General features: G+C 52.3%; 2 protein-coding genes across 6 annotated transcripts in view; both read right to left on the reverse strand.

Moving 5' to 3' along the window:
• Positions 1–2229: 2229 nt before the first annotated feature.
• AP5S1 (adaptor related protein complex 5 subunit sigma 1) lies at positions 2230–6022 on the reverse strand. 5 transcript variants are annotated; one of them, XM_028118874.2, is made up of 3 exons: positions 5932–6022; positions 4687–4877; positions 2230–3415 (listed from the first exon to the last, which is right to left on the reverse strand). In XM_028118874.2, exons 2-3 carry the CDS (start codon positions 4860–4862, stop codon positions 2989–2991), a joined length of 603 nt encoding a protein of 200 aa, XP_027974675.1. In that variant the 5' UTR covers positions 4863–4877; positions 5932–6022; the 3' UTR covers positions 2230–2988. The 5 variants fall into 5 exon arrangements, with proteins under 5 accessions (XP_027974675.1, XP_027974677.1, XP_027974676.1 ...); XM_028118876.2 differs by having other exon boundaries at positions 5789–6000; XM_028118875.2 differs by having other exon boundaries at positions 5523–6000.
• Positions 6023–13880: 7858 nt separating this feature from the next.
• Positions 13881–15691, reverse strand: part of CDC25B (cell division cycle 25B) — a gene marked incomplete in the record, with an annotated part of 7045 nt that continues 5234 nt past the window's right edge. Inside the window, 2 exon segments of the mRNA XM_088026715.1 lie at positions 13881–15193; positions 15343–15454. Of these exon segments, the coding sequence (XP_087882841.1) occupies positions 15053–15193; positions 15343–15454 (253 nt within the window).

Raw genomic sequence — 15691 nt, forward strand, 5'->3', positions numbered from 1 at the left:
GATCCCAATCAAATTCCCAACAAGTTATTTTGTGGATCTGACAAACTGATTCTAAAGTTTATATGTAGAGGCAAAAGACCCGGAACAGCCAACTCATTATTGAAGGAGAAGAACAAAGTTAGAGAACTGACACTACCTGCCTTTAAGACTTACTACTGTGTAAAGCTCCAGTAATCAAGACAGTGTGTTACACGGGCGCCTGGGTGGCTCAGATGGTTAAGCGTCTGCCTTCAGCTCAGGTCATGATCCCAGGGTCCTGGGATCGAGTCCCGCATCGGGCTCCTTGCTCAGCAGGGAGTCTGCTTCTCCCTCTCCCTCTGCCTCTCCCCCTGCTTGTTCTCTCTCTCGCAAATGAATAAATAAAATCTTAAAAAAAAAAAAAGACAGCGTGTTACGAGCAAAAGAATAGAGAAACAGATCAATGGAACAGAAGGGAGAGCCCAGAAATAAACCCCCATAAATACAGTCAACTGGTCTTTGATAAAGTAGCAAAAGCAATACAATGAAGCAAATATATAGTCTTTTCAACAAATGATGCTGGAATAACTGGACATCACATGCAAAAACATCAGTGTAGACACAGAACTTACACTTCTCACAAAAATTAACTCAAAATGTACTGTAGACCTAAATGTAAAAACACGAAACAATAAAACTCCTAGGAGATAAACATAGAAGAAAAGTCTTTGGACATTTAAAGCACTTTGGATCAATTTAGTGATACTTAACCTGTGCCACTTTGCAGGCGTAGTATCCAGCTGTCTCCTGGACTCTAAGGAGCATCTCGCACCCTAATAGCACCTAGGCAGGTTTGATGAACCTGACGTAAGCATAAGAAGTTGTGGCAGAAACCTGGCTCAGAGGTGCTGGGGCAAAAGTGGGAATATATGGAAACAGCAATGGGCAAGCTCACAGGATTAAGGAAACCCACGTACTAACTGGGCAACTGGAACAGAAACCAAAAGCTCAACACTCAGTCTCTGCCATTCTCTGCACACCCATTTCCTCCACCTGGCGGGAACCAAGGATACCAAACCCACCTAACCCCAATTTCCCACAGCTTCCAGGGGAGCAGGGCCTCACCTTCTTCAAGTCTGGTTAGAAAAATAGGCAGAAAGGTTTCAGACCAGCCAAGCTTGCGCTCTTCAAACAAAGCCAGAGGGGCCTGTTCTTGTGAGAACACGGGCACTCCACCAGGACCACTAACCTGGAATGAAGGAAGGGGCAGCCCAAGAGAGCAGACTATGGAGCAGGGGTGACCCGCTAGGGATCTGAGGGACATTTCCAGAGGCATGACTTGCCACACTCAGAGTAAGGTCCCTCAAGGTCTTCAAAGTCAGAGGGTGATTTGTGGCACCTATGATGGAGAAGGTAGCCTTGTCCCAATGGCGATGGTAAAAAACACGACATGGCTGGTGACATTTGCTGCAGACTCAGAAAAGCAAAACCCTGATCATAGGTGCTGTCTGTGTGGGTGTGGGTGGGTCCTTCCTGGGTGCCAAAGGGCAACTGATACTTGGCAAGCATGGTGAGGCCAAAACCTGAACCCTGACCACCTAGGAGGCTCATTTTACCTGTGCAAGAAAGTCACACCTCACAGGTAACATTCAGATCATGGAAACAGATGTAAACAGAGGTTTTTTCCAGCAGAACCATTTTAAACCACCACTAGAGCTGCTGATTAAAGACTCTTAATAGGAGTTTGGTGCCCTAGGCACATTCCTTTAGGCTTTACCATTGTGTAGCCAGGCCCAACTCCACACTGCCCTTTTCTGGGGGCAGAAAGAGCCAGGGAATTTGCCCTAGGACCAACTCACAACCACTGACTGAAGGGAATGGCAGACAAACATCCACAGCCCCTCACCCCTCCTGTAAGGTCATTCAGAGGTGACTGTTGTATTACAGGTCCCCAGAGGCATGAAGCACCCTATCCACCCTTGATAATGTACTTGTATGGACTGCCTCCCCTTCCAGTGCTTCCTGGGATCACCTCCCATGTAAACTGCTTGTACCTAATCCTTATCTCAGACTCTGCTTCTCAGAAATCCAAACCAACCCACCACATTTTGGTAGAGAAAACAAGTGCTACCATCCAAAGGAGGCACATACAGAGACAGGGGTGATGTGGGGCACGAGAGGTGGAAACCTCCCAAGATGCTTCTTGGGGGCATATCTGACCATGAAGGCTCAGGTACCCAGCTCAGGGCCATACAAAGAGGCAAATACTCATCAAAGCAAATATGCACTAGCCAATCTTACAGAAACAGGAGCATGAAATCATACAATCAGTGCTTTTAGTTCAAAACGAGAATGACAACTTCATCCTGGCCAGACATCTTGCAACCACCTGATGGTACCTTCTCTCCCTGCAGACGAAGGAAACCTGTGATTATCTCAAGGCTGCCTGTGGGTAAGGGCTGCACCCAAAATGAGCTACAGAATCCCCCTGCTGAATGAATGACACATTTGGGAACTATGGTGGGGCTGGACACTGAACAGGCCCTCACTGACAAAATCCTTGTTGATAATGTTGCCTAAGTGGGTGCAAAGGCTGCAGCCAGCTCCCCAACCCTGGGAGTCTCAGATTCCCTTTGCACTGCGATGACTGTGGGCTTGGAAAGAGAAAGTGGGCTGAGTTCCACTCCTCATGCTCCAACACTAGCAACTGCTAGACTGTTTTTGGGGCTGGCTGCCGGAGATGGGAGAAACTGGGGTCAAGGACAGGTGGGGCTGGCCCACCGCAGCAGTATGAATGAGTCACATGGCACCTCCAGGCATAAGATGTTCTGGGATTCCTCCCCACCACCCTTTGCCCAGCCCCCTTTTCTGCCAGCTTGTGGTGTCCACTTGTCCTGGGTGTGGTACCACACCTACGCTGGGAACAGGCTGGGAAGGAGGCCGATGCCAAGCTTCACCTGGCTGTGTGTGTGTCCATCCATCCCTGTCCTCCCTCCTTGCCCTCTCAGGAAGTCCCATCCCAGGGAGTGGTTAGCGGGGCCACGCAGCACTAAATTCCTTCTCCAGACCCTGGACAAACTGGTCATTGAGGAAGAGCAATTGACCATGGGGCAGGAAGCGGGCGAGGATGCCCTCGATGCGATCAGCCCGAAGCAGGAGATTGGTGCTGGGGGTCAGCAGCCGGAGGTGGTCAAGGAGGAGGCGTGCCAGCAGCCGGAGTGTGCCCTCGGCCAGTAGCAGGTTCTCGTGGGCATCCAGCACCAGGGCGAAGCCTAATGAGAGCACGCCCAGCCATACCACTGTCCGAGGCTCCTGGAAAGGGTCCCCTGCTGCCAGGCGGAAGGCCCCAAGGGGGGCCTCATGCAGGGGCACTGGCTCATCTGAGGACTGAGGCTGCAGGTCCATGGGGGTCCGGCCAGATGCCTGCTGCTGCAGCCGGCACATGGATTCCACCTGCCTGGGGAGAGTGGGTGGGTCACTGACTTCTGTCATCCTCATGACCACCCTTAGAACTGCTATTAACTCCATTATCTCAGATGTAGAAACTGAGCCCCAGAAAGACTATAAGACCACATAGCAGAAGCATGAGCCATGACAGGAACCCAGGCTCCTGCCTCCAGGCCCTGAACCGTTTCACTCCATGTGTTCATGAGAAGGCAGGTTTTGAACACAGCCCCTTGAGCCAGGGAAGGGCACCAGGGGAAAAAGACCCTACCCCCACCAGCTTCACAGAGGCCTCCCTAACATAAAGAAAAGCGACCCATGAGAAGTAAAAGCCATGTTCAGCTGGGCTGTCCAACCTCTCCACCTCCCGTCCCACCCTGCAACCCTCTCCAAACAAAAAAGACTTTCCACTTGGCCATTTAGGCTTTTGAAATCACACTCCGATCCCTCCTGAATCATCTTCTAATTTGGGCTGTGCACAGGCTGGTTTTAAAAGCCTTTGGTTTTCTGTGCCACAGGAGGGGGGTGGAGACCCAGAGGAAAAAAGGGACGGCAAAAGACTAGCACAGGTCTGCCCCAGAATGTTAATCCCCTGCCCCCCACCCCCCTCAGCCACAGAATGCAGGGAGGCAAAGAGATTCTGGAACTTGCTGGCTCCATCTGGGTCTGGGATGGGAAGGTCCAAGGCTGGCCACCACATCTGAAACAGTGTTTCCCAAACTGTTCTCTGTGGATCCCAGGCCTTCAGGAGGCTCTGGGCTCAGAGCTCCCATGTACCACATTCTCTCTCCTCCTTAGGGATTCATAAAACCTACACATATACTAACAGCCCTGAGAAGTTCTGCACTGCAAAGCATGTTTAATCTGTTCCAAGGTTTGCCTACCTACACTCAAATCCCAGCTCTGCCATGTTCTAGCTGCAAAACCTTGGGCAGGTTAAGTTCCTGTGCCTGTACCTCAGTTTATTTATCTGTAAGGGGGGAATAATAACTGTATCTATCTCAATAGACTGTTAAAAGAATTAATGAGTTCATATACATGAAATGCTCAGAACACTTAGCACATATGTATAAGCTCAATTAATGCTAGCTATAATTGTAATGATGATGACAATAGTATTATTATTTCTTTAACCCCTTTTCACATAGTCCTGAACAAGTGCGGATGATTGTGGAAACACTACTCAAACTTTCTGCTTTTTAGTCTGATTCTCTGTACCCTCCCCCCGCCCCCCCCCGAAAACCTATCACAATCAGACATGTGTTCAACGAAAGCCTGTGTTACCTGGCCACAGCCAAAATCTGCTCCTTTCGGAGGAGCCTGTCCCGCTCAGCACCATGTGGTCGTGGGTCATCGCGTGAATTCTCAGCACCAAAGACACAGGAGTAGAGCACTCGGCAAAGGCCCGTGTCCTGGGCCTGTGGAGCCCGCAAGGTGTGGATGAGGAAAGCGTGGACCATGGCTCCAGGCGGGCACTACAGGGAAGCCAGAGACCTTGGTGAGATGAGTGTGAAAGCCCAGCAGCGCAGGTAACCACAAAACCTGGGAGCATGACCGGAGGCTGCTGTGGTTGGTCACTGGTCTCCTTCCACCACCCAAGACGCACTCTCTGCCTCTGAATAATGGCGTCTGGTCACCAGCACTCCTGTCCACAACAGAGTCAAAGGGCGAAGATATCTCAGGCAACCCCAAACCCGGTTCTACAAAACAAATGGCCAGGAATCTTCAAAAGTGTCGAAGTCATGAGAGCCAAGGGACACCGGGGAGCTGCTCCAGACTGACTGAGACGAAGGGGACAGGGCAGCGGAACGCACCTGTGATGGGGTCCCCGGCCAAGAAAAGGGTAGTTTCAACATACAGCATTATTAGGACAACTGGAAACATTTTAGGTAATAGTCTTGATCAATGTTACCTGATTCTGGATGTAGGAGAATGTCCTCGTTTTTAGAAAATACACACTGAAGTACCTCTAAATACACAGATAAAGCGGCATCGTAGCTGCGGCTAACTTAATTATCAAAGGGTGTAAGGTAGCTCTTTATAAGAAAACGCCTTAAGTTTTCCACAAGTTTCAGATTACTTAAAAATAAAGTCTACTAAATAATGGTACTACTACTAACAGCAGAGTCCGCCTGGCTCAGTTGCCGGCCCGGGGTGGGAAGGCAGCGGGGCACACCGGAAGCAAATATCTGGATCTGTAATTAAGGGTAAGTAGACCGTCCGTTTAAATTGGTCAAGCACGGAAGGTTCGCGAAGACGCTTTGAGACCAGCAGCCCGCTGACCCGGGGCTGACCTCCGGTGACCCTCCAGCCTCCCGAAGAGCGCGTCATCAGCCTTGGCCACCGTCTCCCCGCACCCCCAAGAAATGGTAGCGTCATTTCTCACGTCACTGCCTCGCGCCAGCCTGCGGCGCGATGCATTTAGGCGGTTGTAGTTCCTTGGTCCAGTCAAACAGACCTAAGCGGAGCACCCCGCCCTGAGTGTGCTGCCCCTTCAGCCCCGGGGCCGCTGTCCTCCTGGCGTCATACCCTTCCTTTCCTGCCCGCGGACTTCTGCTAACAGAACGCTCCACTCCGCAGCCGGAGAGCAATGGCGGCTGCGCGGCTCCCGGGCGCCTGCGCACACCAGTCGCGGGCGCGCGCACGAGCTGACGCGCGCGGGGGGGCGGGTGCGAGGCCCCCACGTCGGGTCACGTCAGTTGTATTGTTCCGGGAGTGGGGAGGGGTGGTGTTCTGACGCCTGGACCCCCGGCACGGGCGGCTTTCGCCCTCCGACCAAAGACCCCTTGCTTCGAACTCCCAGCGGGGCCCACGCGGGCCATTCCCAGGCGGGGTGTTAGGGATCCCGCTGGGAGGCCTGGACCAGCCTCGCCCCAGGCCACCGCCCCCAGCCACCGCGAGGGGGCGCAGCGGCCCGGCGTGTGAACCTTCCGGAAAAGGCCGGGGGGCCGAGGCTCGTGGGCCTAAAAGTGCAGGGCCGGTTCTCGAACTGGTCAGTATGCGTGGGAGTCACCGGGGTGCCTGTTAAAATGCAGATGCCTGGGCTTTATTTGTGGAAATTGCGACTTTAGGAGAAAGATGTTGGTGGGGGAGGGTTTGGGGTTGTGGATTCCCACAGCGGGTTAAGACCAGGCTTCGTTTTGCAGTAGAACGATTAAAATTTGAACCCACCCTGCCACCAGCCATGTGTCCCTGGCAGGTGAGTCACTTCGTTGGGCCCAGTGAAGCCCCGTAGGGTTTAGCAGGCTGACCAGTTTTTCCTTTCATATTCCCGCTTCTGACAAGGTGACCCCTCTTTGAGGGAGGCCATCAAAAGTACAGTGAAGAGAGGGGGCACTGCCAGGCACCAGCCTCCAGAGCCAAGCGGTGGAATAATAGCCCCAATTAGAGGCTCAGCCCAGAGGTGTTTGGGGCCCTGCAAGATCTGTCCTGAGCCTTACAGCCTACATTCTCTTTTACCTCTTGACATGTGAACGGCTCAAGTTCTGTGCCTCAGAGCCTCCACACTGGCTCTTCCCTCAGCCTGGAATGCCCTTTCCTACCCTTCTTTTGCCCTTCAAAATGTGCTCAGATCAAAACTTAGGGGAAACCTTGCCTGGACTGCCCATTAGCATTCAGTTGCCTCCTTTGCACCCATTGTTGAGGGTCTGCCTGTGGTGGTGATGTTTTCCATGGAGCATACCCAGGCTAAGGTACTCATCCTCCTTCCCCAGGGCCATGCACACTTCTTGGTGACTGAAGAAATGAAGGGCAGGGCAGCCCAGGCAGAGACTCTGGAGCCAGGACCCTTCCAAGGGCAGGGCATGTATTCCGGACCCCTCTAGCCATAGGACGTGGGCAGGGGGACACTGAAGGAAGGCTAGAGGAGGTGGCCAGGGGGCAGACCAGGGCATGTGGGCATTTTGACCACAGGTACAACACAAATATATTTGTAGGTGGATGGGCAGGCCCAGGGATGGTGTGGGGATTCAGTCACAAGGCTGGGGGTCATGTCATGTTGGCTCAGTTCCTGGTTCCTGGTCCCTATCACTCTCAGCCAGAACCCGTGTCTGCTAGCTGATTACAGCAGAGAGCTGGCAGAGGGCTCTGGTTGCTTGGGGCCAGCTGGCATCTGGAACACAGTATTCTAGCCTCTGTCCACTCCTTGGGCAGTGAATCTACTCCAAGTCCCAGGCCACTGAGGGGCTGGCTGGCCTTGTATGAGGTATGTGAAGGAGACAGCAGTGAGAAGCTAGCCTGAGCCACTACCGTGGAGGGCTGTGGAAGACCCAGGTGGAGGTGGTGTCCTGATAAATAGCAGAGTCAGGTGCCATTCCTGACTTTTTGCAGCCCTCAGCCAACCTGTGCCTTCCAAGTCAAAAGCTCTGTGCTGAGGACAGCAAGGCAGGAAGGAACCTGGGTCCCCCAAGATGCTGCAGAGCCTTCTTGCTGAAGGAAGAGCACACATGTTGACTTTGCTAAACAGCTGTGTGGGGTTGCTGTTACATACTAATTCATTCCTAAGTGAGGCAGCATGTGAAGAGGTCAGGATGTTGCCTGGCATACGGTAGGCACTCAGTAAATCAATAAATGTTGACAACCATTAATACAGAGGCAGGAGAGGAAAAGGTGTCAGAGAGGTGTTGGTCAGCTCTGGAAAGCAGGTGGGGCCTTCTGGTCTGATGGGAGTCCTGGTGCTTCTTGGAGTTATCAGACCTGCCCTGAAGACAAAATGGAACGGTCTGAGTGTGATGGAGGTAGCAGGTGTTGCATGTTCTTGTGTGAGGCTTTCATAGTGGTTACCCTATAGATTGCGGCTGGCCAGGCATACAGTAGGTACAGATATGGGTTTGTGGGATATGGACAGAGAGAGAGAGGTGGAAGAAAAGTAAAATTAAAGAAAGCACTACAAAAAAAAATTAGAGGAGCTTCAAGGAAGCAAGTAGCTGGATATAAGGCCTGGCCCACCTGTCTAGAAGTGGCTGGGGAGCACACCTTCCTGTCATTTCCCCTCCCCTCCCTCTGGCTGTGGACAGAGGTGCCCATCACCCCACTCTCCATCCGTGCTCTTCTCAGCAGTCCTCTGAATTGGGGTGGGGGGCTGGTATGCCTACAGCCTCTTGCGTTGGCCCCTTCCCCAGACTCCCACCCTCCACAGCTGTCTGCCCACGTCAGGACGAGGTCTACCCCACAATGCCCCTTTTCCAGTAGCCCTTGGTGCCCACCAATGCGATGTGTGCACAGTGACCGACACTGATTGAATGTAGAAAGCAGGTTCCATTCCCCAACTACCCAAGCCACAGCGGTGTCCTGAATCGCTGGTGGGCAGTCTCGCTTGGGCAGTTCTGCTGCTTCTCCTGGACATCAGGACCAACCCCTAGGTCCTGCTTACACACCTCCAAGGACAGGGAGCTCACTCCTTGGAGACAGCCCCGTTGGTTTTTGACAGCTGGAAACCCTTACTGATGATCTTTACAGACCTTGAGTCCTCAGGCCAGACTAGTCGAGCAACCACCTACTTCTGGATGTGGGGAGGGCAGTTGGGTGGAATCTGTCAGCCCCAGGCAGTGGATTTTTTTAATGACTCCCTGATTAGGATGTCTAGTCATTTCTTAAAGAGTAGAGCAGTAAACTAAGAAGAAAGGATCTGCTTTTTTGAGAATCCCGGCAGGCTAAGATTAGGTTGCCCTAGAATAAAGGGGACCAAAGTCAGACAAGCCTTGACCTTTCGTCCCCCTCCTCCTCCCTAGGCCACCTCAGAGATGGCATTGCCCTGTGCATGCGGCCCCCCACTGGCCACACTCCCCTTCCACAGCTTCCTAACTGCTACCTGGACTGGTGCAGTAGGCTACCAGCCTACACACAACAGCCGGGCTTTTCTCCTGCAACCCATCACCCAGAGGCTTGCCCATGTGCAGAAAGGGAGGAAACCCTGAGCCTGGACCCCTCTCTTTTAATTGTCTTCAGGCTCTTCCTTTTTACTTGTCTGATCTTGTAATCCTCACACTGGCCCTAAGTCATAACAGCTCTAGCAGACTCTTGTATGGCACTTGCTGTAGACAGGCTCTGTTCTGAGTGCTTTACATACAGTAACTCTTTTGATCCAAACCGCAAGGGGCTTTGAAGGAGGGGCTTTACAATCCCCATTTTACAGATGTGGAAATTGAGGCACAGGGAGATCAAGTAACTTTCCTGATGTTACACATGTGCTAAGGGAGGTGTGCATGTCAATAAATTTCAGCCTGCTTCCTCCCTTCCCCTGGTGTGTCCTCTTCTCCCCTGTCCCCTCACAGTCACCCCAGGGGCTGGCTCAGGCCCTGCTCCCAGCTCCAGAAGGCCATAAGCCTGTTCCAACCGCAGCCCTTCCTACCTCATACAACCCAACCCTGGGAGCTCCATCCCACCCTCAGGGAGCCCTGGGCCCCATGGAAGCAGTCTTGGCTGGGCTCCAGCAGGATGAGGGCATGTGTGATTCGTCCTTTCAAACAGCCACGCTTCCCGCATGGCTGACAGCCAGGAGGCCCCACGAGGCGGCTCAAGCCCAGCCACGTGAGGCTCCCTCCCCTCCCGCTGCCCCAGGCCCTGCTGACTCAGAGCCTTGCAGCCACCCCCTCCCAGGGACATGTGTGGGTGCAGGCTAGGTGGGGCAGGGGCAGCCCCTGGCACCCCACAAATCCCTGTGTGGGTTGGGTGGGAAAGCTTCTTACCTTCTGTCCCATAACCAGCTGATTTCTCTGAACAATGGGCTGTGAACAAGTCCACATCCTGCAGTGTTCTCTCAAGGCATGACTCCTGGCCGTAGACCAGCAACTTCTCCATCATTACTCAACTTCCCTCTCCTGATTGTTTCCAGATTCCACAAGGCCGTGGACCTCCCTGTCTAAACAGCCCTCCTTTCTGCACCAACAGTTTTCTTGCCTCTGGAAAGTGGGTGCCTCTGTGTTCAATTCCAAGGATGAAGACTGTTTAGAAATCCCAAGTTTTCTAGAAGGCTGTGAGCTGTTGTCAGTGGATGGACTCAAGCCAATGACATCCAGCCAATTAACTCCCAAAGAGTCACTTTAACTTTTTAAAGAATCTGACTTGAGGAAAAACTGAAGACTAAGATTTCCATATAGGAGAGTCAGAAATCAAGCTGGATTTATAATGCTTGAACCCTTGCCTCTGCCGCCCCATAGCGTGTAGGTTCAGGACTGAAGAGAGCTCTTTGCTACATACAACAATCAGATTTTCTGGCTAAGAGAGAGAAATTAAAACTTGCCAATTTTGCTGAGCATATGGAGCAACTAGAGCTCTCAGACTCTGCTGGTGGGAAGGTAACATTATAGCAACCACGGGGAAAACGCTAAAGCTGAGGGAACACACCGTGACCCAGCAGTTCCACTCCTGGGTATATTCCTAGTACCCTTTGAAATCATCCCAAGTAATCTGTCGAGGGCAGAATGAAAATGCTCTATATTCTGATTGTGGTGGTGGTTACACAACTGCATGCATTTGTTAAAACTCACAGAACAGAACCGTACACTCAAATCAGTGAATTTGACTGCATATAAATTATATCTTAATTTTTTTAATGTGAAAACCAGAAGAAAAGAAATGTAGAATGAATAATCCAATTTAGGAGTATATCTGTATGATGGAATATTATACAGAAATGAACAGGAACAAACCCCCTGCAGAAGGAAACATAAATGAATCTCAAAATCATGCTGAAAGAAGCCAGACATAATGGACACCTGGGTGGCTCAGTTGGTTAAGTGGCTGCCTTCGGCTCAGGTCATGATCCCAGGGTCCTGGGATCGAGGCCCACATTGGACTCCTTGTTCAGCAGGGAGCCTGCTTCTCCCTCTCCCACTCCCCCGGCTTGTGTGCTCTCTCTCTAATAAATAAATAAAATGTTAAACAAAAAGGAAGAAGCCAGACATAAGAGTATGAACTGTATGATTTCTTGTGGATGAAGCTCAGGAACAGGAGAAACGACACCGTGATAGAGGTCAGAATAGTGGGGACCCTTGGAGTGCAGGCAATGGGGAGGGAGCATGATAGACCCTCATGGGATTCTAGAAAGGTCCTGTATCTTGAGCTGTGTGGTGGTTCCTTGGGTCTGTGCTCCATGCTTAAGATGTGTGCCCTTGATGAAATGATTATTCTTCAATTTAAAAACAATTTTTTAGGGATACCTGGGTGGCTCAGTCAGTTAAGCGGCTGCCTTTGGCTCAGGTCATGATCCCAGGGTCTTGGAATCGAGTCCCGCATCAGGATCCTTGCTGGGGGTGGAGAGAGCGCCCTCTGCCTCTGCCCCTCCCCCTGCTTGTGCTCGCTCTATTTCTGACAAATAAAATCTTAAAAATAATCTGTTTTTTAAAAATTGTTATTACAAGTGACCCAGTGAGCAACTCAGATGATGTCCAGACCCCACCGGTGCCCACTGACTTGGCCAGCTCCCCGCCTGCGCCTGGCTCCACAAAGCTCTTTAACCATGTAAGCAGGCTGCACATGGCTGCTCCTGGGCTGGAATTCCTGCCCCGCCCTGGCCCAAGCAAAACAACCTTTAAAACTGGCCAGCAGCCCAGGTTTTTAAACTGCTTCCTTGCCTGATCTGCTCCCCTTTATGAGCATCCAGGAAGAAAGTTACAGCTTCTCTTGCTGGGGGCGAGGAGGAATTGGAACACCTCTGCCCCAGCCCCTGAACTTCCCAGGAGTAGATGGGGACCTGGCCTGAGTTGGAGGGGCAAACCTCTGGCATTCCCTTGGACCTTCTATGGGGAAAGTTTTGTTTCCTGGCTGAACCAAGGCCCTCTCCCTGCCCCCTCCTCATCTTCCCCTATAAAATGAGCTATCTACCTACCTGGTAAGCTTAGGAGACAATATGTATAGTAAGTGTCTGGAACAGTCTAAATGCCCCATGACCACAGCTATGATTCTGATGGTGGGTATGATGGGGACAGATGTAGCCTCAGATGTCAGCACCTGGCACACAGCCTGGGCATTGTTAGACACTCAGCACCCATTGCTCCCTCCTCCCCATGTGGCCTGATCCTGACCCATGGAGTGGAAATTGGACACCCAGAGCAGAAGCCAGGCAGCCTAACCCCACCCCCTTGGCTGGGACCAAGGCAGCAGGTGAGGAGTGGGAGAATCCCAGGCAGCTGAAATGCTTGCTTGGCTTGTATCTGCTGTGTGACGTGGGGGCAAGTATATGCCATCTCTGAGCATCCCGCAGCCTTCCTCCTCTGTTGTATGATCAGGAAGGGGGTGGGGGTGCTTCCCGAGACCATGTAAGCAGAGTGGAGCTGGCAAATCTCAGTTGGAGACTGCCCAGGGCTCTCTCTCTCTCTCCCTGTTTCTTCCTGTTCCTCAGGGGTCTACACAGATATTTTTCCTTTTCTGGGGCAAGTCCCCTTGCCCAAATAAATGTTGTCCGTGGTATCACCTGCCTGCTCAATGGAGAGGGTTTCTGGAGCTTTCAGAGCCCCTCCTCCCCGAGCAAAGGCCTAGAACCTTCAGACCATTAAAGTCACACCCCAACACCCCCCACCCATTGTGCCCTTGTGGGAGGGTGTGTTGGGGGGGGGGAAGCCCCAGCCTTTGGGCATAAGAATCTTGGGGGAAAAGCTAGAGACAGGGCAAGCGTTATTTATACTCAGTCTAGGAATCTGGAGTCCCTTGTTTCTCTGGTAGGAAATAGCCTCCATTTTCCCATCTGCAAAATGGAGTGAATAATCACTGGCACTGCCTAGTTCAGAAGGTAGATGAACTTTGGCAGAAAGTGGTAATGATGCCTGACATATTGTATGCACTCTGTATCAGGCAGTACCTTATTTGTACATGGGCAAAGGAAGCCCTACAATCACAGACTCGCATTTGGGGGCCGGGGTGCCCTGCAGTGGTATTCTGAGGGAATTTCCTGAGATACCAGGTTTGGGCCTGGGACCAGCTCTCCCAGATTGGCCCTTTTCCACTCTCTTGATCTTGAACTTGGCATCTCCTAGGTGGTGGAACCTCTGCTGGGTGCTGGGGATATGGAGAAAAGTCATTTCTCTGAATGGGGCAGGAAGGAAGGCTTCTAGGAGGAGGTGATATTTGAAATTGAGTCTCAAAGGAGGAATAACAGTTGAGGAAGAACATTCCTGATCATGCAACAGATGCAAAGCAAGGAAATGTGAAGAACAACGTATGGGGATTTGAGTCAAAAGAGGTGAGAAGTGGGGCTGGGGAGGGCCCAGGTCCTAAAGGGCCATGCCAGGAGTCTTCTTAGTTTATCCTGAGGGCAGTGGGGAGCCACTGACAATTCTTGAGCAGTGACAGGGTCACTTTGGCTTTCCCGGTGCAGTTTAGGAAGGGTGAGCTCAGAGGTGCTGGAGTAGCTACATGAAGGTTAAGTGAGGCTGCCTCCACAGGAGTCTTCTGGCCCCAATCTGCTGACCTGTCCTCACCCTATCCCACCATCAGGGTCTGCCAAGGTCTGTCAAAGGCCCACAGGACATGATGCTGGTTACTCAGCTTGCTCAGTGCTTTATTGAACCAAGGCCTGAACAGATGAGTCAACAGGACCTTCAAGCACAGCCCTCCATACGTCCTGAGATTCAGAATCCAGATGTGGCTTTGTCCTTGGCTTCGCTGCTTCCATGACATTTCATCTTGAATATTTCCAAACCTTAACGTGTAAAGATTTTGTCCACACAGAGACACATATATCCTTGCTGCAGGTGGTCACGCTCACTGAAATGCTTCCACTTAGCAGTTTGTGTGTGCAGGACATTGGGCATCCGTGGCTCTCCATCCATCCACCATCCATCCATTCGTCCATCTGTCCATCCACAACAAGAGAGCAGCAAGTTCTGACCAGTCAGACCCCGGAGTTCACAGCAGTGGGGGCTGGGCTGCCAGGGGCTGAGGATGCAGACCTTAGCCCTTGCCCAAGAGCCCCAAGGAGGTCATCCCTTTCTGATGCAACAGAAGCCAGGGTCGAGTGGCTAATGTTTGGAGTCTCTAACCCAAGTGGAGAGAGGAGCCTAAATCTCAGCCTGTGCATACCCTGAGATGGGCAACAAATCAGACGAACGAATCAAGCATGCAGGTAACACTGAAACAGGAAAGAGTAAGAGCTTCTGTTTGTGCTAGAGGTGTTCACGTGGAAGGACAGGAAAGAGAGGAAGAGAAAGGGAACATGGCAGACACACCCAAGAGTGCCAACGCCCCGGGCAGGGAGAGGTTCTGCTTTGGCCCATCCCAGTTGTGGGGGGGGGGCACTGTGGACTTTCCCCCAGCTGCATACAGAGTGCCTAGGAAAGAGGGGGGGCTTTTCTGGACACAAGAAGACAAAGGGTAAACTCAAACAAGGAAGGAAAAAAAGCAAAAAGGTTCCTGCTGGACACAAAATACTTCCTTTGAGCTGGACTTAATCCAGTTTCACCAAGGCAACAGGCTGGGCTCTCCCAGGGGCTGGGCTGGGGTTGGGGGTGGCACGAGGATATGGAGTATGATCGCAGTGAGACATGGGGAATGGGGATTGGGGATTGGGGCTGGGGGCAGATGCACAGGACACCCTCACTGTCCTTCCCCTGGATGGCAGCTGGGGCCTCCAGCAGACCCTCAGCCCTGCAGGCACCCGGGTGGCTGGCACCCAGGCAGTGAGGCAAAGAAGGTAGGCAGGACCGGTGCTGGCCCTTCACTGGTCCTGCAGGCGGCTACAGAGCTCCCGCCGGCTCCGCTCCCCAGCCCAGCTGCGGGTCTTGAGGCGGAAGGTCTTCAGCTCGTCCCTGAAGGCTTCGTGGTTCATGGGCCGGTAGTCCTGGGGCTCACAGAAAGTCTGGGGGACAGGATGGGAGGGTCAGTCAATATGGGGGAATGGGAACTTTTAGAGGAAACCTCCCTTTTCCTTGGGCTACCCACTGGCCGAGCCCCTTCCCTGCAGTCCTGCCCTCCCACGAAGGCTTCAGCCACCCCGACCCATGGTACCGGGTGCTGCGGGAAGAACTCCTTATAGCCGCCCTTGAGGATGTACATCTCAGGATAGTAGAGGCTGGGGTAGTCGTTGGCGGCTCTGTCACGCTCCCTGATGAAACGACACCTGGGACCAGCAGAGGTGTAGGGGTCAGAGCTGGGAGGTGTTGCAGGATATGCCTCAGGGGACCTGTTCTTTGCACCCCCTCTTTTGTGGACCTTGGAGAGCTACAGAAGGCTTGAATGCAGCAATGTCAGCCATAAGAATGCTTTTAGATCATCTGGCTACTGGATCCAGAGGAGATTGGGGAGATGGAAGGAAGGAGGTAAATCAAGGGAGTTGTTTCTAGAAGGCAGTTCACAA

The sequence above is a fragment of the Eumetopias jubatus genome, unplaced genomic scaffold, assembly GCF_037043125.1.
Source record: "Eumetopias jubatus isolate StellerSeaLion01/CBP00866 unplaced genomic scaffold, mEumJub1_p1.0 scaffold_9, whole genome shotgun sequence".
NCBI classification, from domain to species: domain Eukaryota; kingdom Metazoa; phylum Chordata; class Mammalia; order Carnivora; family Otariidae; genus Eumetopias; species Eumetopias jubatus.

Excerpts from the sequence above, each read along its gene's own strand:
- AP5S1 (XM_028118874.2), bottom strand. The coding sequence starts at position 4,862 with ATGGTCCACGCTTTCCTCATCCACACCTTGCGGGCTCCACAGGCCCAG. Across the intron at positions 3,416-4,686 it reads CAGATTTTGGCTGTGGCCAG|GCAGGTGGAATCCATGTGCC; the intron begins GTAACACAGGCT and ends CACTCTCCCCAG.